The 26,715-nt window shown below is 40.0% G+C and overlaps 1 protein-coding gene across 1 annotated transcript in view; it reads right to left on the bottom strand.

Moving 5' to 3' along the window:
- The window catches only part of LOC136876327 (carcinine transporter), a 309,979-nt gene that overhangs the window by 21,955 nt on the left and 261,309 nt on the right, over window positions 1-26,715 (bottom strand). The window contains exons 4-5 of the mRNA XM_067150177.2: window positions 19,978-20,081; window positions 10,739-10,893 (exon numbers count right to left, since the gene is read on the bottom strand). Coding sequence (XP_067006278.2) covers window positions 10,739-10,893; window positions 19,978-20,081 — 259 coding nt within the window. The remainder of the gene's footprint in view (window positions 1-10,738; window positions 10,894-19,977; window positions 20,082-26,715) is intronic.

The following is a 26,715-nucleotide window of genomic DNA, read 5'->3' as shown; positions in this document are numbered from 1 at the left end:
AGACACTGGCAATAAACAAGTGAAAGTTGATTCAATGGGTTGGCGTCTTTGAACACTCACAAAGACGTAATAGTTACAATTATTGTAAAACCAACAGATCTCTTGAATCTATTCTTTTCTAAGGAGCCTCAAAAGTTGGATTTTAGATTGTAATCTTAATGTATCATTCAATGTAAACTATTCACCTTGATCATATTGTTTTTTTTCTTTCTGTATTTTAATGTAAGATTTTGTGCCGGCCCCATGGTGTAAGGATAGCACGCCTGCCTCTTATCCGGAGGCCCCGGGTTTGATTTCTGGCCAGGTCAGGGATTTTTGCCTCCATCTGAGGGCTGGTTCGAGGTCCACTCAGCCTATGTGATTACAATTGAAAAACTATCTGACGGTGAGATGGTGGCCCCCGGTATAGAAAGCCAAGAATAATGGCTGAGAGGATCCATCGTGCTAACAACACGACACCTTGTAATCTGCAGGCCTTCGGGCTGAGCAGCGGTTGCTTGGTAGGCCATGGCCCTTCGGGGCTGTTGCGCCATGGGGAGGGGGTTGTACTGCAATCTGAATATCAACATGAATTACTTGTATCAGTGTCCTTATAATAACACTCATGCACGCATGTATCACACATGCACAAGCACCTTCATTATGTTCTCTCACCATTTTGTAACTGTAACTCTTTTTCTATAAAAAAATGTCATAAAGAAAACCTTAATTAAATTTCATCAAATGCGAATACTTAAGTATTTAAACTCTTTAGGCTTCTTCAATTGCGAATCTGGGCTGAAATTCTGTTAATTTAAAGCCTGAAGAGCTTGTAATCGATGAAATTTAATTTTGTAAGTTACGATCTTCATTTCCGTGTTGACGTTTAACCAATAATAGAGAGTTTGAGGGATGATTCACCATTCAACACATTGCAACAATTTATTAAATTATAAGAAGACCGGTTTCGACTCCCATGGAGTCATCATCAGTTCTTGGTAAAAATTAAATTAAGGGAAAATCTGATAACAATCATCATAATGAAAAATCCTTGCACCTATAGGTGGTTGCACGGAAATACATCATTGAGTTGATAGATATAACCTTGTAATGCAACATACACATAGCAAGGAGAACTTGGAGCTTAGAAAGTTCCCAGTTCTGGCTCTAACAGTCTTGTGTTCATAGAACTCGGAACACTGGAATTACATGTACTGGATTGAAAATAATTACAAAACACAATAAGAACACTTATAATGGTGTGGAAAACTTGGCTCTCTAAGAGCATTCTTGGATTTGACAGTCCTGTTTCTGTCTGAAAAAGATTGGATGAAATACACAATGAAGCAAAATGTATAAATACATAGATCTAGTCTAAACTGTTGCGCATTCATGTACATGGAACACTGCGAACACTTGTATTGTTTGATAACACACTCGTTCAAATGAAAACACTTATAACCATACGAAATATTGGCGTTACTAGAACGTTTATGGGTTTGACTAAACTAGTGAAAGTTCCCAGTTCTGGCTCTAACAGTCTTGTGTTCATAGAACTCGGAACACTGGAATTACATGTCCTAGTGAAATAAATATACATTGAATGTTAAAGATAAACTACTTGGTTCTGGTTTTTGGTTACAAAAATTGTTATGTGTTCGTGGAACACAGATTAGAACTGCTGGTCCTGCTTCTGTCTGCTGGAAACTAATGCATTAACACAGTTGAAATTAATTGATTGAAAGTTTATACACCAATGCAAAACGGCACTTTAATATTCTTGGATCTGAGTAAAATATCGTTGTATGTTTACACAACTTGGCATAGACTTGTCGAGCGGTCATGTCACAATCAACCAGAATATGTGAACCTTTTAAAAAAGATATAAAAACAGAAAACAAAGACTTGTTGACTATTACCACCACATATGAACTTATTAGTAGAATTAAGCTGGTTGAAGAGCTGGGGGAACATCCTTCAATATGGAATACTTGCTATTATAGTGTAGCTGTCGTCGCTATTGTTGTTGTAGTATGGTGATGGTATGGCCTTGGCTTATGGAGACGTGCATTGATGTGTACATGAACGCGCAACAGTTTAGACTAGATCTATGTATTTATACATTTTGCTTCATTGTGTATTTCATCCTATCTTTTTCAGACAGGAACAGGACTGTCAAATCCAAGAATGCTCTTAGAGAGCCAAGTTTTCCACACCATTGTAAGTGTTCTTATTGTGTTTTGTAATTATTTTCAATCCAGTACATGTAATTCCAGTGTTCCGAGTTCTATGAACACAAGACTGTTAGAGCCAGAACTGGGAACTTTCTAAGCTCCAAGTTCTCCTTGCTAAGTGTATGTTGCATTACAAGGTTATATCTATCAACTCAATGATGTATTTCCATGCAACCACCTATAGGTGCAAGGATTTTTTGTTATGATGATTATTATCAGATTTTCTCTTAATTTAATAATGTTATTTGTTTTACGTCCCACTAACTACTTTTTAAGGTCTTCGGAGACGCCGAGGTGCCGGAATTTAGTCCCGCAGGAGTTCTTTTACGTGCCAGTAAATCTACCGACACGGGGCTGTCGTATTTGAGCACCTTCAAATACCACCGGACTGAGCCAGGATCGAACCTGCCAAGTTGGGGTTAGAAGGCCAGCGCCTTAACCGTCTGAGCCACTCAGCCCGGCTCTCTTAATTTAATTTTTACCAAGAACTGATGACTCCATGGGAGTTGGAACCGGTCTTCTTATAATTTAATAAATTGTTGCAATGTGTTGAATGGTGGAACATCCCTCAAACTCTACATTATTGAAATTTAATTTGATATAAAAGATTCTTTTTTTTTTTTGTCCTTCAAGAGAGCCTCCGTAGCTCAGACGGAGCGCGTCGGCCTCTCACCGCTGGATACCGTGGTTCAAATCCCGGTCACTCCATGTGAGATTTGTGCTGGACAAAGTGGAGGCGGGACAGGTTTTTCTCTGAGTACTCCGGTTTTTCCTGTCATCTTTCATTCCAGCAACACACTCCATTCTCATTTCATAGCATCTATCTGTCATTAATATATCACTTTGGGAGTGGTGACCCCATCATACTAACAGCCTATATATGCTTCATTCATTACATCCCTGACCTGGTCAACGACGGGAAAACAGGTCGTAGGTTTTCATTTTTTTTTTTTTTTTTCATTTTTGTCCTTTAAGTGAGGTTTACAGATAGTCCAGATCTTCAATACACCTTCATACTATTGTGAGAAATTTTGTATGCAAGCTCCAGTTTTTTTTAAACTTAGAAAATAGCTGCAAGACTACTATTTTTCAACATCAAAAGAATTGAATGTGTCTCTTGTGTTTTGGCTGTGCTAGTGGAGCTGGTGAATGCACCTGTTCAGAGAGCAGCAAGTTTGGTTCAAATCCTTACGACAGCTTACATTTTGAGTTCTTTCATTTAGGAGACAGAAAGATTGTCAGTGATCCAAGAGAAGTCCCATAATATGTAAATAATGATAAGGAAACTGATAATGAAAATGTATAATTTCCAGTTAAAGTCTGGGGTATGAGTAATTTAAATTTATTTAACGATCACAATGTTGAGAGATCACAATAATTACCCGTGAAAGGAAACTTAATTAACTTCTTGAGTTTGTTTGATGTGACATTCAAGTCCAACAAGGTGCAACACTGAGACTTTCTTTTCATATGAATCAATGTCCATAAATTTGTACTGTATGCTTTGTATCTTTTGAGACCGGTCCCATCTCTTACCCAGAGGCTCTAGGTTCGATTTCCGGCCAGGTCAGGGATTTTTTACCTGTATCCGAGGACTGGTTTGAGGCACACTCAGTCTACATAATTACAATTGAGTAGCTATCTGACGGTGAGATAGCGGACCCGGTCTAGAAAGCCAAGAATTAACGCCCGAGAGGGTTCGTCGTGCCGACCACACGACACCTCGTAATCTGCAGGCCTTCAGACTAAGCAGCGGTCTTTTACGTCTACAGATTCAATTTCTCACAATGATGTGAAGGTACATTGAAGATCTGGACTATCTGTCAATCTTACTTGAAGGCCAAAGAAATGAAAATTCTTCTTCTCCCGCTTTTTCCACACCTTGTGGGGTCGCGGGTGAGAACTGCGGCGAACATGGGTATTTGACTATGTTTTACGGCCGGATCGCCTTCCCGACGCCTACCCTGTGTGGAGGGATGTAATCAATATTGCGTGTTTCTGTGGTGGTTGGTAGTGTGGTGTGTTATCTGAATATGAAGAATATGACCGAACCAGAAGAATTAATCAGAGGCGATTAAAATCCCCGTGCTGACCAGGTATCGAACCCGGGACCCTCTGAACCAAAGGCTTCAACGCTGACCATTCAGCCAAGAAGTTGGACGTAGAAAAGATAAAAACTTTAATATCAAATTCACTTTAATCGATAACAAGTTCTTTAGGATTTTTCAGTAGGCTAGTTGAATTACATTCAGCTCTTTTGATATTGAAATAACTGATGGCAAAGTGAACCGGATCTCTGTTGGGTGATTATGGATAAGTCTTATCAAATACAGTAGGGACAATAATCGACACTTCCAATATTTAGCCTTGTTAAAATGGGCGACAAGTCGCAAGTGGCGCTCCTAGTGGCTTGACCTGAAAATTCGCTCTAAATTCAAATATCAGTGAAAATGTATAAGCCTATACGGAAATTGATAAATACTATAAGTACTGTAAAAAAGGTTAAGTTTCTAAGATTAGTCTCAATCAAAAGAAAAAACAAAGTACACAGTTACATTATTGTAGTAATGAATTGGATTTTGTTTTATATGAGAACAATATAAAAGAGAAATGAGAATGAACATCGCTTGTCATTAACGAAAAGAAATCTAACTGCAGTGTAGTCGAATCTATCTGATAATCGTATGCCAATAAGTACAGTAAACCTTAAAAGTAGAAACTACAGTATACAGTAGTTCTTCAAAGAAAAAGACATACAAGGCGAGTGTGGCATCAGATATTTATTTCGATGTATAATATTGTACTAATTGAATTATATAAAGTGGCAGGTTACTCTATGACGGACCAGATGGATAATTGTCATATATTATTGAAAGATCCATCAATATAATGATGCAGGCCTAAACCGGGTTGGAGTCCCGGCGGGCCTGGAAAATGCTGTAATATGAAGGAATGATGTTCCGAGGACCGGGTTGATCGAATTATATCTTCAAGAACTCACCAGTTAAGATGAGTACAAAAAATCTTGTCCTTTATTTGTTCTATTATATTGTACATTGTTTAGCTGCACACATTTTCTTGCACGTTTATGAGTGCAACGCGTTATTCATAAAGCAACTTGAGCGACGATGAAGAATCATCTATTGTATATACATTTTACAATATCAATGGGCGCTCTAATCCTGCTAAATGATGGCATGATTGGAATTCGAAATGATGATATGCTAATTTCATCTAAGTTTCGAGTGCACATTTATAGGTTGTAATACGCGAATTTCATTATGATTTAGCTATCGTTTCCGTGATACGGTTTCTTTCGATGAAATTAATTTGCCAATTTCTCCGCGAATAAGTCTTATTGGAAGGATTTAAATTGTGTTTATTATGTGGCGAAGTGAAAGGAATTTTCATTTATGAATCAGATGTTTAATGTGGCCTGCCGAGTCTTCATAAAAGAAACGTTTCATTAAACCGCATGGATACAGGTTATAGAATTCACATGTGTTTAGAATTGAGAATAATTGTCTTCGGTAGTTATGAGCTTGTACCTAATGAAAGATTTTAATAAGCATGATGCATATATGAAGTTATATGGTTTTGTTGATTGTTAGGGTCGATGTGATTGATTATATGGTACGCGATTGTTATGTTGGATTATTTATTGGGAAATAGGCGTTACGTATGATGTAATGCTGTCTTCCGAGAAATCCCAAGAATGTTGATGGTTAGATAGTAGAGGCTCATAATGCAAATTTCAATGTGATATGGCGGAATAGACAAGCAGTTAGGATTTTATAATTGTACCGTGAGGGTACTGTTTTCCGAAGAATGTTTTCGAGATGGACATGTGAATGATCGTCAACAATATTAATATGATACATTGAGACAGGCATTATATGAATTATAATAGATACATATGGGATGAAGTTCTTCGAATTAATGTTACCCCAATAAGACGTTTAAATTGCACTTTGATTAAGAATAAAGTTAGGGTCGTACTACCCAATGTACAACCTACTTATTTTCCTAGAGTAACTGTAGGGTTAGTGCATGTGTCTTCTAGATGTTGGCAGAATTTCAGCAACCCAGACGAGAGTCCGGGACGAATCTGGATGTTGGTGTGTCCTGATAATTTCAATTCATGATTGTTCGTTATAGTAGCATGTAGATTTTAATATCCATTTTTGTTTAGGCGCAGCAGCTTGAGGACACAATGATTATGTTGTTCTTCTGCTTTAATACTTCTACAATTTATTATCCGTGGTTAGCTGCTGCACAGTCTAGTTTTGAGTGCTCTATAATTTTTTATTTATTTTTAGGTTCCACGGCGTTGCATGTATTTATTTTAGTAAGCGCTCTAGTTGTTAATTAGAAGTCGTTATTTAATGCGACGGTTATAAATGATATTAATGGGATACTAAAGGACAAGGTTTTTTTTGGCCCAAAATGGACACCAACATGAACGAACGAATATTTTTCTTTATTTGCGGCGGATAAGATAAATGTTTGAGATGATTGTACCATCAGTTGCATGTTTAAGCCTTCAGCAACTTCCATATTAAAAATGTTAGCTCATTGATTTACCTAATTCATATTGCTGGATTTGCGTGTATGTATCTTTAACATCAGATAAGGTAAGGGTGAGTTCTGCCCGAAGGAAGGTCCGAACCTCCGCAGAGGGGTGCCTGAGCCGGAGTTTACGTGCGCTAGGGTGGCCAGTTCCTTTCCGCTCCTCCATTCCCTTACCTCCCACCAACAGCGCGTGGCAACCCATCCACTTCTCGACCACGCCCAATGTTGCTTACTTTTGGAGATCTCACGGGATCCGGTGTTTCAACACGGCTACAGCCATTGGCTAACATCAGATAGGTTTGCCGTTATTGTAAAGGTAGAGTAACATTGTAGCGCCATTTGAGCGGAAGAGATAATAACCAACAAAAGAAATGTTAATGTATAGTTTAAAAGGTGCGTCACTTATTGTACGCAATCTTTACGATTTACCCAACAATGTAATAAGATTTTATTTGGTTATTGTTGATTATATTGTTATCGATGATTGATTTTATTAAATCGGAACATCCTTCCAATTGAACTAGATTTTCAGTATTTTCATTTGTAAATTAGGATTTTTATTAGTCTCAGGTAGTTTTAAGCTATAATCTCTCATGATGGTAATTTTAACGCGCTGATGATTATTATGAACTGTAACCGCTGCATAATAGAACTTTCACGCCCATGAATGGAATCTTATCTATCACCGTTGAGCAATGCCAAGGTGTATCTACAATATTTCTTCGAACCCCATTATTATACATTTGCGCAATTACGATTACAGTTTACCCTTTTGGATTTCGAGCATGAAAGGTTGAAATATGGTGCAGAGTAAAAATGGCCAGCCTGAAGCCGCGCCACGCCGCGCCGGTGGGACCCGAATCCTTTCAGCTTTCTAATATGTCTACTGAATATTCAGCTTTCATGATCATATTTAACTGTTAGGTCGTTGCTGTCTACATTTAGCACATGTCAATGTTCAGTACAGGGCAAAACTGGTCAAACTGGACACTGGTGGGATATGGACCAGGAACCTCCGTCTTTCTCACCTCTATGCTTTACTGATTGAAGTAAAGTAGGTACAAATTCATGTACTTCTGTCAACATACGGGTAACTGTAAAATGTAAGTCACCTATTGCGGGATATTCGATTTGAATATTTATAGTATGGTATTGCACTGGCATTGTACTGGTATTGTATTGGCAATAGCTTAGATCCAAGCCACCTGAAGGAACAGGCGAAGACCATCGTAGCTCTCAGCTGGTAGAATATCGGCGCAAAATCCAAAGGGGTTCGGGATCCTACCAGCGTCGAGTTAGCCATTCCTTCTCTGGACTTAAAATCCCTTTAGCTGATACCGTACGTACTTGACGTGATCTAATAGCTGAAACCCTATTTGTACTAATTGCTGAAATACAAGTCAACTGTGTCAATCATTGCTAGTAATCTCTTGAATATCCAATAAATTATTTCTATAATCCTAACTGCATTACCTTGCATTTCCTTTTGCAGCGATTCATATAAATGAGGTAAAGTTTAAAATCTGAAATGTCTGAAAAGGATTGAACGTTCATCAGTAAAGGAATACGAGAATATGAGGGTCGCATTCTCACAATATGGAGCTCCTCATGCCCTATCAAGCGACAGCTGCTCAGTTCAAAGGTTTGCAGATTACGAGGTGACGTGTGGTCAGCGCTATGGATAATCTCGGCCGTTATTCTTTACTTTCTAGACCGGGGTTGCTATCTCAAAGTCAGATAACTCCTCTATTATAATCATGTAGGCCGAGTGTAACTCAAACCAGTCCTCGGATCCAGGTAAAAATCCCTGACCTGGTCGGGGATCGAAACCAGGGCCTTCAGGTAAGAGGCAAGATTGCCACCCCTTATATGGGGGCTGAAATTTTATTGTGTAGATAAACTACTGAGAGTGTGTTCAGAAATTGATACTTTTAATGAAGACGGTAACAAACGATAATCATTTTGCCTACTAGGAATATTCAGCTCTCAAACAGTAATAAAGATCGTAATTTAATGCTTGTAGATCCTCCCACGATGCCTGTTTTTGTCAATCATAATTTAGAAACTATGCAAATATTTTATTACAATCTGAGAATGAGGTGTTGAGCATTTAAATTAATAATATCTTGGTAGGTGAAACGATGTGTGTAATGATATGCTTAAAATGTCCATTAATGTAAAAATGATAACAAGAAACATAGACTAATTTTATTACTGCAATATCACATTCAATTATACTACTCAAAACAAGCAGTTTAATGATGAACACTAATGGACATTTGTATTCAGTGGATATAACAGATAATCAGCTTTCGAGAGGGAGAACTTTCTAATTGAATAATTTTATCATATATTGAAAAACAGGAACATGAATAGCAACACATAATATGACAGCCTGAATGACAATTCAGCATTACATTTATTATTATTATTATTTGCTTTACGTCGCACCGACAAAGGCCTTATGGTGACAATGGGACTCGAAAGAGTTAGGTGCGGGAAGGAAGCAACCGTTGCCTTAATTAAGGTACAGCCCCAGTATTTTCCTGGTATGAAAATGGGGAAACCACGGAAAACTATCTTCAGGGCTGCCTATGGTGGGGTTCGAACCCACTATTTCCTGAATGCAGGTTCACAGCTTCGTGACTCAAACCACGCAGAATCTCGCTCGGTTTCACCATCAGAATAGCAAGCAATAAAAAGAGAGAAAAAAAACTCGAAAAATACCCGCACAAAGACAATCTTCATAGGTTACTGTCTGAAGTTAGCTAGGTCTCTCCTCATCAATCACCGTTCTTCTACATTAGTTTCTTCTCAGCTCCTGATGAGCTTGTTTCTGCTTCGTAGCTTTCATCGGTGGGTGGTCTTCAAGTCTCACTGAGGGGTCAACTTGACAGATCTTCATTTTTGATGAACAAAGTGTCCGGTTCCATGGCTAAGTGGTTAGCGTGCTGGCCTTTGGTCACAGGAGTCCCGGGATCAATTCCCGGCAGGGTCGGGAATTTTAACTACCATTAGTTAATTTCGCTGGCACGGGGGCTGGGTGTATGTATCGTCTTCATCATTATTTCATCCTCATCAAACCGAGCTCGATAGCTGCAGTCGCTTAAGTGCGTTCAGTATTCGGGAGATAGTGGGTTCGAACCCCACTGGCGGCAGCCCTGAAGATGATTTTCCGTGGTTTCCCATTTTCACACCAGGCAATTAAGGCCACGGCCGCTTCCTTCCCACTCCTAGCCCTTTTCTGTTCCATCGTCGCCATAAGACATATCTGTGTTGGTGCGTTGTACAACAACTTAAAAAGAAAAGCATCATCACGACGCGCAGGTCACCTACGGGTGTCAAATCAAAAGACCTGCACCTGGCGAGCCGAACATGTCCTCGGACATTCCTGGCACTAAAAGTCATATGCTATTTCATTTCCATGTGGTATAAGGCAAAAGCCGGATAAAAACAAGAAAATGGAAGAGACGAAAAGATAAATGCAACAATAATATTTGTTTTACTTCGTAATTACTTTTACGATTTTTAGAGACGCCGAGGTGCCGGAATTTTGTCCCGCTGGTGTTTTTTTACTTGCCGATAAATCTACCGACACAAGGCTGGACACAAGGCTGACGTGTTTGAGCACCTTCAAATACGGCACCACTGGACTGAGCCGGGATCGAACCACCAACTTGACATAAGAAGGCCAGCGCTCTACCGCCTGAGCTACTCAGACTGGTAGATAAATAATAATACATGTTGAAAAAGACTAGGAACTCAAGGACAAACGAAGACTGAAGATATACATTAGTTGTCACTTGTTCTCTTTTTCCATAGGACTTAAGTTTCATTTAATCTTTATCATAGAAAGATTCTACTCTCAAAGGGATGGAAACCAAAATACGACATGCATTAAACATGGCCAAATAAAACTAACAGGCACGAAACCTCTGTATTTCTTTACTCACCTAGAATGAAAGGTATCTGGTAGATGGCTGGAAAGAAGAATCCATTAAGTGTCCTCAGGACTGTATACACTACATAGTTTGGTGAAAACGCTGTTAGGATGGAGAGGGTAACTTCAATGAACAACATGGAGAAGAACGATGTCCGCCGACCCCACCTGAAAAAATAATAATACATGTTCTCATATGTTGAATAATTACTGTTTTATGAGTCATTGGCTCCACTATAGGTTCTGTTTATATACAATTACTAAGTGTAGCTGTTGTGTTTATCGCTGACGGGTTAGATTTTTGTAATTACAGTAGTAAACCCATGCAGGGCAGCGGAAGAGACCAACTAACAACAATAGCCAATCATTGTTATTGCTGATTAGTTTTAAGGGCTTAGGACATACTAGGCCAGGTCCTTTCCATCGATCTGCGGGCCCTGGAGAGAATACCACATCAAGCATGAATACATTATTTTTCACAAACTTCCACTTTTTCATTTTAGTGATACTACTACATTACAAACCATTATTCTCGTCATTATTCCGTATTGAAAATAGCTATATCACTAAATTTACACAAGGAGTAATTGAACAGGTGGTATTTAAATTACTCCTTGTGTAAACTTAGTGATATATGATACTACTACTACTAATTAACTTCATAATAAGCAGATCGTTCAATACAGTGCGTGTTAAAGACCATTTGCGAACAAAACAGATTTAATATAGGGCACGCGTGTTGAGAGTTTAATGATCTACCCATTAATATCTGCTCCACGTGCATATTACAACAAAGTTTGTAGAGCGGTAGATCGCTGGCCTTCTGATCTCAAGTTGGTGGGTTTGATCCCGGCTCAGTCCAGTGGTGCCGTATTTGAAGGTGCTCAACCACCACGGTTTATTTTTAATGTGTCCATTGTTGATATTATGAGTGCACTTGGCGACATTAATGCAGTAGTATACAGTCGTAAACATGTCTTACAAAATGATGGTTCATCATTTTACAATATGGCATCGCATCGCCAGCGCATTTTGTTTTCTTCTGGCTCTGTGGTATTAGGGTATTCGAGGACTTTAGCTTTCAACAACCCCCTTTTATGATTCGTCCCCAACCCGTCGTGCTTCGACTGGTCGTTCCTTCAAGCTTTATCCTCATCTTCCTGGTGAATACGAGCTGATAACCACATGACTTCGAAGCTTATAAAGAATATCGTCGCTGAATGCTAATTGCAACCCACGCTAAGCATATCGTTGAACAGAAAATCTTACACTCGACATGGCACCATTGTATTAGACTTAGGACAATTAGACCAGAAATGACATGGTCTACGAAATTTTGAATACTACAAAATGTTTTGAAACATTAGCCATCCGTGTCACTAGGTTACCAGCCAGATAAGTTAGTTCGCAATAAATAACATCAGTAACACAACAACCACAAAGTTGAAATCAGTTAAACCGTGCGAATTGGCCTTGCGGTTAGGGGCGCGCAACTGTGATATTGCATTCAGGAGATAGGGGGTTCGAACCCCACTGTCGGCAGCCCTGAAGATGGTTTTCCGTGATTTACGATTTTTACATAAGGTGAATGCGGAGTTGTACCTTAAAATTAAGGCCGCGGCCGCTCACTTCTTAATTAATTAATTAATTTATTTATTGTCATCTGTGGCCACTTGCAAAGCCAAATTGTATTGAACTGACACTCTAACGTCCAAGTTAGACTTGCGATGGGCCACGTTGTCCCGAAAACACAGTGGGACAGTCCATCACCAGTCTCCACTCATACTTGTTCTCGTTGGAAATAATGTCCAAAGACTATTTCAAATGATATCGTAGTATAGGGTCACCGGACTTCTTTCAGCAAGTAGATTCGACATTTTCACTAAGCCTTAGCGCAACAAAGATTAGAAAATTTTGCAAAGAGAATACCATTCTTTAGAAGAGTGGTTTTCAAAGCGTGATACGCGTACCACTAGGGGTACGCAGAGTCCTTCCAAGGGGTGTGCAAATTGATCGTGGCTTCTAACTGTTCTCAGTGAGTAGCTCAGAAATGAGTCGAGTCAATAAACTATTGTTTTGATTTAGTGTTTTAATGTTGAACACATTTCTTAGCAAATAAAATAGGGGTCCCCAAACTACGAAAAACATAAAATTAAGCAATTTCTTCGTTTGTGCCGAAAGTTGAAAGGCTAAACGGTTTCAAATTCTGTCTTAGATAGCTCTAACAAATTTTAAAAAAATCGAAAATTACTTCCGGCCTAAATGCAGTTCCTGAAGATTTTCTTTTTTATTCATATCCTAGCCAAATTAACTTATTTACATAATTCTTTCTGTAATGTGTTCCTTGGTTCAATACTTTCAGGTTTTTTTATTTTTGAAAATCCCACACCGAATGTGGTTGTAAGGGCTTAAGTGAAACCCTGCATCGACTCACATTAGCGCTCATAGTGGTATAAAAAAGGCAAACTGTTAATCTAGTCGACCGATAACGATGATTAATAAAAATAGTGTAATTTTTAGGAATAAATAAAGAATGAATTCTTATATTTTATTAGCCTATATTTTATTTACCTAAGAATCATAGCTCATATCCCTAGGATGTCTTCAACATTGAGTTGCTTGCCTGAAGGGCTCTAGAACTGTAGATATTTTGTCTGCCACTACGCAGAATGCCTTTTCCGAACTACTCATTCTGAAATGTGTGTCAGTTTGTACCTCTCATCGGGTAGGTTTGTAAAAATGCCTACTTATGCTTCATTTCTCTTTTTAATTTAGTTTGTTTCGAAATCCGCTCATTCATTTTTGTTCAGTAGCAGTGTGTACAGTACAATAATACAGTAATTGTTGCATTATTAATTATACTCGTATATATATCGTTGCTAGGCAATGTAAACCCTCTTAATTTCACTTACGAGAAAACCACGTTTTTCTACCGGTACTGTAAAGGCTTGCCGCGTTATCTGAGAAGGGAAGAGAAGACCAATTAAAATGAAAAGCACAGTTCTCCGGCCATTGCTGAACGCTCAGTTTTGAGCATCTTCTGTAAACTTAAAGAGTTACGAGCTTTCTTTTACCCATCATTCCTGAAGATGGTTTTCCGTGGTTTCCCATTTTCACACGAGGCAAATGCTGGGGCTGTACCTTAATTAAGGCCATGGCCGCTTCCTTCCCTCTACTAGTTCTTTCCTATCCCACCGTCGCCATAAAAATTATCTGTGTCGGTGCGGCGTAAAGCAACTTGATATATATTTTATTGTTATTATTTGGTAACAGGCTGGTGTAGCGGATTAGCTACTTCCCTGTCATTCCGGCGACCGTGGTTTGATTCCTGGCGTTGCTGGGGTAGGATTTTGTGTTGAAAATCCTCTGGTGTCAGGAAGGGCATGCGACGTAAAATTCCCGTACAGAACGGTTTCCTCCGCCTGTGTGTGGGGGCGGTAGAATAACACCCACGGACCACCACCGCCACTCCCCTGCCTGTCGTAGAGGTGACTAAAATGGTCCCCAGGGTATCAACGTGGGAACGTGGGTTAGTGACCACGTAGCCTTTAGCTGAGTCCTGGCATTGCTTCCATTTACTTGTACCAGGCTTCTCACTTTCATCTATCCCATCCGATCTCTCTTGGTCAACTCTTGTTCTTTTGGACGCCGAGGGCAGTAGGTTGTGAATCCTAGGGAGTATTTTATTTTCACGCCGTCCGTGGCCCTTGTCTTTCTTTGGCCAATGTGTTCATTTTTGGAAGTGTCAGATCCCTTCCATTCTTCCTCCCTGATTCCTGTTGTATAGAGGATAGTTGCCTAGTTGTACTTCCTCTTAAAACAATAATCACCACCACCACCACCACCACAGCTTTTTCATGCCTCAGTGCGTTCAGAGACCCTGATCAAGCGGGATAAGATGCGGAAGGTGATGATGGTGATTATTATAGTTCACATCAATCAATCAATCAATCAATCAATCAATCAATCAATCAATCAATCAATCAATCAATCAATCAATCAATCAATCAATCAATCAATCAATCAATCAATCAATCAATCAATCAATCAATCAATCAATCAATCAATCAATCAATCAATCAATCAATCAATCAATCAATCAATCAATCAATCAATCAATCAATCAATCAATCAATCAATCAATCAATCAATCAATCAATCAATCAATCAATCAATCAATCAATCAATCAATCAATCAATCAATCAATCAATCAATCAATCAATCAATCAATCAATCAATCAATCAATCAATCAATCAATCAATCAATCAATCAATCAATCAATCAATCAATCAATCAATCAATCAATCAATCAATCAATCAATCAATCAATCAATCAATCAATCAATCAATCAATCAATCAATCAATCAATCAATCAATCAATCAATCAATCAATCAATCAATCAATCAATCAATCAATCAATCAATCAATCAATCAATCAATCAATCAATCAATCAATCAATCAATCAATCAATCAATCAATCAATCAATCAATCAATCAATCAATCAATCAATCAATCAATCAATCAATCAATCAATCAATCAATCAATCAATCAATCAATCAATCAATCAATCAATCAATCAATCAATCAATCAATCAATCAATCAATCAATCAATCAATCAATCAATCAATCAATCAATCAATCAATCAATCAATCAATCAATCAATCAATCAATCAATCAATCAATCAATCAATCAATCAATCAATCAATCAATCAATCAATCAATCAATCAATCGTTATTTCTGGTATCGCAATATACTCGTACTTCGGGGGTACGCCAACCAAAAAGTATGAACACCACTGCTTTAGATAGTAGCTATCTGTCCGTCCTCGTAGGACGATGGTGTAGAAAAAAAATAGCATACTGGCTCCGCTTGCACTTCCCGGAACAGACACACATTAGAGTGATGGACTCACTTGTAGAACTGAAGCCCGCTCAGAAGCAGCTCTCTCTATCTCAATTTACGATGAGATCGTTGTTTCTTGTCCTCTGTCATCTGGACTGGACTCCATTCCATAAAACCAGTCGCCAGTGTTCCTGACGTTAGCAATATGTTCCCAGCAACGACGATTAATAATAGCCAGCAGAAACGAAGGTACAGTCTTTCTAATGACTTCGCAAACTCGAGTGGTTCTCCACAATGGCCTCAGCTATCGTAAGCAGGCATTTAGATTTAACGCCATTTATGCTGCCTGCATTTCAGTTTGAGCGTTCTATTTTACTCTACCAAATAACAGAGCAAACATAATCACATTTTAAGCTATTTTATGGCTGAATTGTAGTCAAATTTTGTCCGGTAAACACAAAATGTGTCACTAGGAATCTTTTACATGCCGAAGTAGTACGACATACTGTAGAGTGTCAATTTGACTTTTCTCCACCATTCAAAAACCCGAATACCTTTGCTGAGTTTGAACCCGCGATCTTGGGGTTCGGAGGCCGACGCTCTATCACTGATCCACTGAGGGAGCTTTTATTTTCTTAATAAAAAACACCACTGTTATACGCCTGCTTCGTTATGCAGCGCAAAGTAGTTCCTGGTTTTGATGGTTGCATATCTTGTAGTTTCACCTGACTCTGAAATCGAGATAATAACTACCGTACCTCCAACTTGACACGTCGTCAGGCCCACAGCGACATGAAATTTAGTTTCAAAAATCTCACATGTATTTACTGGGATTCAAACCGCGCCTACCATGGTGAAAATCCCGAAGCAATATCTCTAGACCACCATATCCTTCAAAGATCGTATGACAAGCAGGACAATGGAAGCATAGATCAGAAGTTAAAACAAAAGGAAACGTGTCTTTACTCATCTACCACTGATTGTTAGACACTCATTTCAGTTTGGTGTGCAGTAAATTACCGGGGTATTTACGCACCAATATGCAATGTACATACAGCTAATACATGGGGCTATTATAAATTAACTTAATCCGTGGGTCGTGCATCTCAGGAAGTGTATTCGGCCTGCCAAGACGACTACTGCCCAACCAAATGTCTCCGGACTTTAGAAAGATACATCACCCTGTGGTTGCGGGCGGTAGAATAATACCCACAATATCCCCTGCCTATCATAAGAGGCCACAAAAAGGGGACCCAGGGGCTCTAAACTTGGGAGCGTGGGTTGGCGGCCACGGGGCTCTTAGCTGATTAGTGGTATTGCTTCCAATTACTTGTGCCAGGCTCCTCACTTTCATCTACCTTATCCGACCTCCCTTGGTCAACTCTTGTTCATTTCTGACAAAGACGGTATTAGGTATCGAGGCCTAGAGAGTATTTAATTTTCACGCCCTTCATGGGCCTTGTCTTTCTTTGGCCGATACCTTCATTTTTCGAAGTGTTGTATCCCCTCCATTTTTTATTTCTGATTATAATTAGTGTTATATAGAGGATGGTTGCCTAGTTGTACTTCCTCTTAAAACAATAACCACCACCACTACCACTTAGTGAGACACTTGGTCTTCGTGGCAACCCCGTCAGAAATGAAATTAAATGTCGTATGGCTTTTAGTGCCGGGATATCCCAGGACGGGTTCGGCTCGCCAGGCGCAGGTCTTTCTATTTGACTCCTGTAGGCGACCTGCGCGTCGTGATGTGGATGAAATGATGATGAAGCCAACACATACACCCAGCTCCCGTGCCATTGGAATTAACCAATTAAGGTTAAAATCCCAGACTCAGCCGGGAATCGAACCCGGGACCCTCTGAACCGAAGGCCAGTACGCTGACCGTTCAGCCAACGAGTCGGACAACCCCGTCAGACATTTTGATACACATATTAAAGTCATATCGCGTCCGGCCCCGCGGTGTAGGGGGCAACGCGTCCGCCTGTCATCCGGCGGCCCCGGGTTCGATTCCCGGCCGGGTCAGGGTTTTTAAATTGTAATGATTAATTCCCCTGGGGTACCGAGCTAGATAGCTGCAGTCGCTTAAGTGCGGCCAGTATCCAGTAATCGGGAGATAGTAGGTTCGAGCCCCACTGTCGGCAGCCCTGAAGATGGTTTTCCGTGGTTTCCCATTTTCACACCAGGCAAATTCCGGGGCTGTACCTTAATTAAGGCCACGGCCGCTTCCTTCCAATTCCTAGGCCTTTCCTACCCCATCGTCGCCATAAGACGTATCTGTGTCGGTGCGACGTAATGCAAAAAAAAAAAAAATCCCTGGCCTGGGGGACTGGGTGTTTGTGTCGTCCTTAACATTCCTTTCCTCACATTCAACAACACATTACACTTCCGCCATTACATAATACAAGCAGTTTCCTCACATATGGTGCCGGTAGGGACAAGAGACCTACATAGGTCGACGCCCCGAACAAATAGCTTAAAAAAAGTCATATCGGACAGATCACTTTTTCTACTTTCGAGGCTGATTGAAATTGGTTTGAAACCTCATATCAGGATTAAAATCCTCGTACGAGATTGGAATCAAATTCAAGGTCTACAGGAAGAGGCAAGACAATTTCCCTATGTCATGGGGTTGGATTTATCACTTATCTAATGCATACAGAAAATGTATATTAATGCCAATAAATGAAACATGACAGTAAATATATTCATATTGGATTTGATAATAATGTTACTGTTTAAAAAAATGATATTTGTTCGTGGCGTCGACCTCTGTAGATCTTGTGTCACTACTTGCACCAAAGGATATGAACCTGCGTGTAATTGTAATTGCGGAAGTGTAGAGTGTTGAATATGAGGAAAGGAACGTTAAGGACAACACAAACACCCCGTCTCCAGGCCAGGGATATTAATCATTTGCAATTCAAAATTCCTGATCCGGCTGGAATCGAACCCGGGACCCCCGGGTGACAGGCGGACGTGTTGCCCCTTACACCGCAGGGCCGGACATGTTACTGGTTTACGTACCACTAAATATTTTCAGAGTCGTTGAGGTGCCGGAATTTTGTCCCGCAGAAGTTCATTTTCACGTGCCAGTAAATCTTCCGACACAAGACAGGCGGTTTTTATTACTCCACCCAACTGACCCGGTTTCGAAGCTGCACAATTGGACTAACATAGAACTCCAGCGCTCTAGCGTCTGACCGATTCAGCCCGCGTGACAATTCCATTCCATCTTAGAAATTAAAGAACTGAAATAAACACGTTTTGAGAGGTAGATTACCCTAGGTTTCTCTTATTAAAAAAAAGCCAAAATGGGCGTTTGGTGACTTTCTAAGGCAATGCCGGTCAGATATTAACTAAACACACACTCCCATTAAACACGAGATTACGAATCATCATCATCATCATCATCATCATCATCATCATCATCATCATCATCATCATCATCATCATCATCATCATCATAACCTTTTCTTCTTCACTTTTCACATACCATGGTGAAGTTGTGGGTGCGAACTGTGACACACAGGCGGAAATGGCCGCGTTTTACGGCTGGATACCCTTTCTGACATCAAACGTATGTGGTGGGAAGCATTCTTTATTGCGTCTTTCTTTAGTGATTGGTAGTGTGGTGAATTGTGGGTACGAAGAGAAATGTGCGATGCCTGTTTCCACAGCTGAGTGGTCAGTGTCTTGACCTTCGGTCTTTGAGGTCCCAGGTTCGATTCCAGACCAGGTTGAGGAATTCTGATCTTAACCGGTTAATTCCCTTGGCTTGGGGATTAGGTGTTCGTGCTGTCCCAGACTAATACACAGCACTACCCTCCACCACGCCAACTCTCAGTTTTCGATACACGACAGATATCGTCCCTCCTCTATGGATGGTCTGTCTTACAAAGAGCTGCACCAGGATATGAACAGCCACATGAAAATATTATCAAGATACAGTTCGAAACCCCCTCGCGGCCAAGAATCGAATGCGGGACCCTCCAAGGAGCTGGGTACGTAGGTTCTAATACTAACTTACCATAATAACCCTAATGGTGGTTCATTCCAGGTGGTATATGCTTTGCGGGTTTATCTAATCTCTAGAGTGTGTATCGGGACGAAAAAAACGAGCCAGAGGAATTAACCAGACGTGGCTAAAAATCTCCGAACTAGCCGGGAATCGAACCCAGGACCTGCTGAACCGCAGGCCGCAAAAGAGCCGGACATATTACAAATAGTGGAAGTCGATATACGTTACTTCCACCAGTTGTTCCTCATTGAGAATGGTCTACTATTGTTTTGATACTCATTTCTTCCCCGTGTTTCTATTGAATAGGTATACAGGTTATTTGGAGTGATTATGGAGACTGCGTAATTTAAGGAACTAATAAATTGAAACTAAACCTACTTGTCCGCAATCCAACCGAAGAGCACATTTCCAAAGAGAGATCCCACATAGAAAAGCGTAGTTGATGTGGACGGCCACCAGCTGTCGTCACATACCAGGTTCAGCTGAAAACAAAAATAGACAGTCCAAATTATTAAATGGTAAATATTTCAAGGTCTGCAGTTACTTTCATATGATTCAAGAATGTATCAGATTCTAATCCAGTTCCACAAGGTCATTAGAAAGCATGGGAGAGAGAGAGAGAGAGAGAGAGATAATATTATTAAAGTCACAGGGAGGAGTATTGCAAACTGAAAATATCTATGAATGAAACAAATACATATGAAATTGAGTATTATGAGATCAGTTAACACCATCAAGTTCATCGCGAAATATTGGAGGGAGGGGCTATAACTCAATTCAGGCCATGGTCGTTTCCTCCGAGTCTCAGCCCTTTCCTATCCCCTCGTAGTGGAACATTTACAGTGTATGTGTTAGCGTGATATCAGACTATCACAAGTGACGTTAGAGCGCTGGCTTTCTGAACCCAAGTTGGCGGTCTTGATCTAAGATCTGTCCGGTGGTGTGCTCAAATATGACAACCTCGTAAGTGTAAATTTCTTTTTCTTCTTACCCCCTGTGGTATTCTCTGCCTGTCGTAAGAGGCGACTAAAAGGGTCCCCAGAGGCTATTAACCTGGGAGTGTGAGTTGGCGTCAACGAGGCTATTAGCTGAATCCTGATATTGCTTTCAGCGTACTTGTACCAGGATAAGCGTACTTGTACCAGGATACTACTTACTTCAAGGAATTTAAATGTGGAGACTAAGAAGAGATTTATTAAGTGCTATATCTGGAGTGTGGCCTTGTATAGCTCAGAAACGTGGACTATTAGTGCATGTGATAAGAAACATCTGGAAGCATTTGAGATGTGGTGCTGGAGGAGGATGGAAAAGATTTCATGGACAGCAAAACTCACAAATGAAGAAGTTCTTCGACGAATAGGTGAAAAAAGATCCTTTTTAGCAACAATAAAGAGACCAATTAATTGGCCATCTCTATAGGCACAATGGTTTCATAATTAATGTCATGGAAGGAATGATTCAAGGTAAAAGAGGAAGAGGAAGGCCTAGACTGAAATATTCAAGACAGATCAGAGATGACATAGGAACAGGCTCATATGTGGAAATGAAGAGATTAGCGGATTACAGAGAAGAGTGGAGAAGACGAATTGCTGCCAACCAATCTTAGGATTGAGAATTAAGAAGACTTGTACCAGGCTATTCACTTTCATCTATCCTATCCGACCTCCCTTGCTAAACTCCTGTTTTTTTCCGACCGCGATGGCAATAGGTTTGCGGGGTCTAGAGAGACCATTTTCAGGCCCTTAGTGGCCCTTGGCTTTCTTCGGCCGATACTTCCACTTTTCGAAGTTTCTGACCCCTTCCACTTTTCCCTCTGATTAGTGTTAATAAGGGATGATGGTTGCCCAGCTGTACTTCCTCTTAAAACAGTAATAGCTACCACTACTCCTTCTTCTTCTTCTTCTTCTTCTTCTTTTTCTCCTTCCTGCCTTTATCTAAATTTATTGGGGTCGGCACTTGATAGCGATTCGGCCCAGTTTTACGGTCGGATGCCCTCCCTGACGCCAACCCTGTGTGGAGGGATGTATTCACTATTATGCGCTTCTGTGGTGGTGTTCAGTGCGGTATGTAGATGAAAAGACGTGTATTAAAACAAACAAAAATACCTAGTCCCCGAACCAGATAAATTAACCATAAACTACTGAAATTCTCGAATCGGGTGGGAATCGAATCTGGGGACCTGTGATCCGAAGGCCAGTACGCTGGAACCATACGACACCGTACTTCGTGTCTATAGATTTATTGGCATTTAAAAGAATTCCTACGGGACAGAATTCTGGTACCCCAACGTTCCCGGAAACATTGAAAATGGTTAGTGGGACTTAAAACCAATAACTTTATTAATAAACCACCACAGGAAACGTTACAGGAGACAGGAGAGAAGCTTCGTGTAAGGAACTTGGGATTATAGTTAATAGGTTGAAGTACAGTATGTAGTGTGCGTGTAATCTGTCAGATAATCCCCCTGTGGGTGGGGGCGGTAGAATAACATCCACGGTAATCTCTGCCTGTCTTAAGAGGCGACTAAAAGGGTCCCCAGGGGCTCTTAACTTGGGAGCGTGTGTTGGCGACTACGGGTCCCTTAGCTGAGCCCTGGCATTGCTTCCACTTACTTGTGCCAGGCTCCTCACTTTCATCTGTCCTATCCGACCTCCCTTGGTCAACTTTTGTTCTTTTCCGACTCCGACGGTATTAGAGCACTCGAGGCCCAGGGAGTCTTTCATTTTCACGCTCTTCATGACCCTTGTCTTTCTTTGTCCAATAGCTTCATTTTTCGAAGTGTTGGATCCCTTTCATATTTTCTCTCTGGTTAGTGTCATATAGAGGATGGTTGCCTATCTTGAAATAAAAATCACTACCACCACTACCACCACCACCACCTCTGTCAGATAAACCTGTATACGTCTAGTCGCTGTGGTAGGGTGCGTATTTGTAATTCTTTCGGCCTAGAATTGAGCTGGGTCTATACGGTCAGTACCACACCGGTATACGGCGGGAGCTATAGTGAAGAAAATAACTCACTTCCAGGATGGCCAAGTGCGTCATTTACAATTACATTTTATTAAGTATTACTTATTTATTTATTTATTTATTTATTTATTTATTTATTTATTTATTTATTTATTTATTTATTTTACTTACATTTTTGGCGTAGGTAGGGCTCACGGCCCTCTTTTACACTTAACCATTTTCAATAATAAGATTAAAAAATGTAAACATAAAAATAAAATATGACTAATTCTACAAAGACTAAATCCTAGGAACAGATACAAGATGATTACACTTATTAAATAAAATGCTTGATGCTGTACATTAAACTAATAGCAGGTTATGTAAACTATAGTTCTGTGTTTTACACATCAGTTATCAAACAGCATGATTAAAGTATAAACAATTAAGATAAGGTTACAAATTAATAAGGCAACACAAAACTTTTCTTTACAATTTCCTTCACGTTGCACCGACACAGGTGGTGACAATGGGATAGGAAAGGTGTAGGAGTGGAAAGGAAGTGGCATTTGCCAGGTGTGAAAATGGGAAACTGCGGAAAACCATCATCAGTGGGGTTTGAACCTACTATCTCTCGAATGCAATCTCACAGCTGTGCGATTCTAATAATACTAATAATAATAACAAAAAAGTGCAAGCATAACAATGATGACTGAAGAGTATAGGCCTACTAGATAGAAGAAAACCCATTCACACAACCTACACACACTGACTCATACAGCTCGTTACTGAGATTGAGTGGATTTTATTTCAGGCCATTAAACCAGTCCTAGAGTCGTGGTAGGTCTAGAAATCGAAACAAAGCAGAGTGGCTATGCTTTTTTTGTGTTTGCTATTGCTTTAATATCGCTTTAACACATGAAGATTTTCTGCGACGCTAAGACGGAAAGGGCAAGGATTGGGAAGGTAGTTGTCGTGGATTAAATTAAGGTACAACCTCAGAATTATCCTGTGTGAAAACGGGAGACCATATTCAGGGCTGTCAATAATCGGGTTCGAACCGACCACCTCCCGAATACGAGCTCACATGTACATGATCTGATCCGCTCAGCCAGCTCGGTCATTGCATCTATATAGGGAGGTCAGAAACAACGTGAACTGGGTATATGAGCGTTAGAGAGTTGGTCATACTGATAAATAATTTTTAAAAAAGTAATTCGATATCTGAAGCCGTTGCTATTTTATCAGCTACTGAAGTTACCCAATCAGATCGCTTCGCGTGCGAATTCAAATGAGCTAAACCTGTACGTGGCCTAAGACCTGCTTGAGAGCACTAATTGAAGGAAAAAAAAAACTTCGCCAGGGGAGGAATTTGAACACGTACCTCCAAGCTGACAAGATCGCGCCATAGCAAGTACGCTAAGGTGACACCAGGATGTACTTGGGTTTGGTGCTGATTTTTCGGCATGGCTCTTATGCCGGTTTTAAGTCACGTGCAACGCTATACGTGACTGGGTTAGAAGTGTGTTCACTCAAGCACGAACACGATTCAATCATGGAAACATTCATACACCAATTCATGCACTCATTCAACTCATTCAGCTCATTGATGAAACTCTCTCCCAAGTTGGTGGTTATCCGTGACAGGGTGAGAGGTTTTCTCTTATTTACAGGAACTCAGTCCATTCATTTATCCGTTCATTTACGAATACTCTCTCCCCGGTTGGTGGCTATCCGTGACTGGGTGAAAGGAGTTTTCTTATTTACAGTAACTAAGTCCATTCACTTATCCGTTCATTTACGAATACTCTCTCCTCAGTTGGTGGCTATCCGTGACTGGGTGAAAGGAGTTTTCTTATTTACAGTAACAAAGTCCATTCATTTATCCGTTCATTTACGAATATCCTCTCCCCAGTTGGTGGCTATCCGTGACTGGGCAAGAGGAGTGTTTATTCATTCATTCATTCATTCATTCATTCACGAACACAATCATGAAATCATGCATCCACCAATTCACGTAGGCATTCATTCATTCATTCATTCATTCATTCATTCATTCATTCATTCATTCATTCATTCATTCATTCATTCAAATGCATGTGGTAATTGTAAAATTCCGTTAAAGTACGTGTCTTGGCACAAATTTTGAAGTTTTAAGTGTTATTTGTTGCTAAATGCATCCCTGTTGTTGAAGTAAGGGAGACAGGTTGGTCTAAATTGTAAGGTATTTTGGCCTAGTTGATGTTAAACGGTGAACAAAGTTTGGTAGTGTTGAAAAAAATAGTTTATTACAATTGAAATTTGAAAGCGAACCTTAAGACATGCAGATTTCACGTCCTGGTATCCTTAAGGCAGGTGAAAGAGTTTCGTTCAGGCCACCATAGACAGACACCAGCTCCATTGCTTATGCAAGATTATTTGCCAACTCTGCATATGCAAGTGACTCAAACGTGGATAGACAGACCCGCAATGCACATACAAACAGGATGGATAGGCCTGTCTGATGGACATCTGCTAGGGCTAATACCTACCTTAAGTCGGAATTACACCTACCGAGTACTGGGCCGAATCACTCACTTTGTTACTCGGCCGAGTAACTTATTAAATGTGATCACATGCAGAAGAGACTGTGGACCAGTCAGTGCATTGAAATGTTTAAAAGGGTACGGTAACAGGTTCCACTAAAAAGGAAAATATAAATTAAGAGAGTTTTTTTAACACTATTGCAACTTGATCATACCTGTCATAATACAGGAAATGCGAAGATGAAAGTACCAATAATAGAAAACGATTATAGACCCTGTCAATGAAGAAGAGATAATAAAGGAGGAACTGCAACCTTTTAAAGGAATTTGAAACGGAAGATCTCAAAGATTATTGAAGAAATCGAATCAAAGAACACTAGACAACATAAGAACACTCCTACACAATTGATTCGACTTATTACACTGACCGAGTGAAGTGCCGAGTTGAGTGGGCAGGTGGTGTGGGTACTTATCCAGCCGAGCGACTGGGGTACGTTTCTATCCACTGTCTCGCCCTAAGAGCTCGCTCGCTACAAGGCCGAGTACCGACTGTACTTACCACATTAGCTAAGCACTCGGTCGAATGCACTGTCTCGGCCCAGTACTCTGTAGGTGCAATTCCGGCTTTAGGATGAAAACATGCCGAGTCGGTCGCTATGGATGTCTGAATCGCTGCTAAAACAAAAGCGCTCAATTGAGTGGAACCGTGCATGCCCAAGATGCTGTCTCGCTGTCCGGTTGTGTTTCATATGGATGCTTAATGCGATATTAGGGAGACGGACTGCGTTCTTATTGGTACAATCAAGGTCACCTCTCCTTCGCTGCAAGGTACAGCGCACGTGTTGCGTTCGACTGCATTGTCTTGATGATGAAGTTGACAGGAAAATAGTTTATTACATTTGAACCTTCAAAATGAACTTTAGGACATGCAGATTTCACCTTCAGGTACCCTTAAGGCAGGTGAGAGAGCTGTTATAAACAGTGCATTATCCTGGGATAGAACTCGAACTTCTTCGTTCAAGTCACATGGACACATACACTCAGATAGAGCGATAGAAACATCTACGGCGTAGACACACCCGCAAAGCACATGCAACCGTGGGGAAATATCTGACTGACACCTGCTAGGGCTAGTACTTACCTACCTACCTTATGCCCAGTAATGGCGATATGGGCGCAAACGTCACGGAACGAGAGATTTACTCAAAGATTCCTCAGTCTTCTGGAGGGCTGCATGGGAAAAATCCCACAATACTTTTGTGACCGCTTTGGTATAATTAAACAAGTTGTTCAGGACGTAGACCTATTGTCACTAAAGAGCTCCCTTCAGTTTTTAAGTCATCATTTGTACACTTTACTTTAGTAGAATATCTAAACTACAAGGTAAATAATTCCCCTGTAACCATAATTATGTAGATTACTTCATTGAAGACTTCCTTGTATAGTGTGCTTTATCATAATGGGAACCCATAAATCGGGAATAAAAATAAAATTTAAAATTTAAAAATAAAAATTTAAAAATAAAAATTTAAAAATTAAAATTTAAAAATTAAAAATTAAAAATTAAAAATTAAAAATTAAAAATTAAAAATTAAAATAAAATAAAATAAAATAAAATAAAATAAAATAAAATAAAATAAAA

This window comes from Anabrus simplex, chromosome 6 (genome assembly GCF_040414725.1).
Source record: "Anabrus simplex isolate iqAnaSimp1 chromosome 6, ASM4041472v1, whole genome shotgun sequence".
In the NCBI taxonomy this organism is placed as follows: Eukaryota; Metazoa; Arthropoda; class Insecta; order Orthoptera; family Tettigoniidae; genus Anabrus; species Anabrus simplex.
The sequence above is the reverse complement of the archived record's forward strand: the minus strand, read 5'-3'. Positions and strand labels throughout refer to the sequence as shown.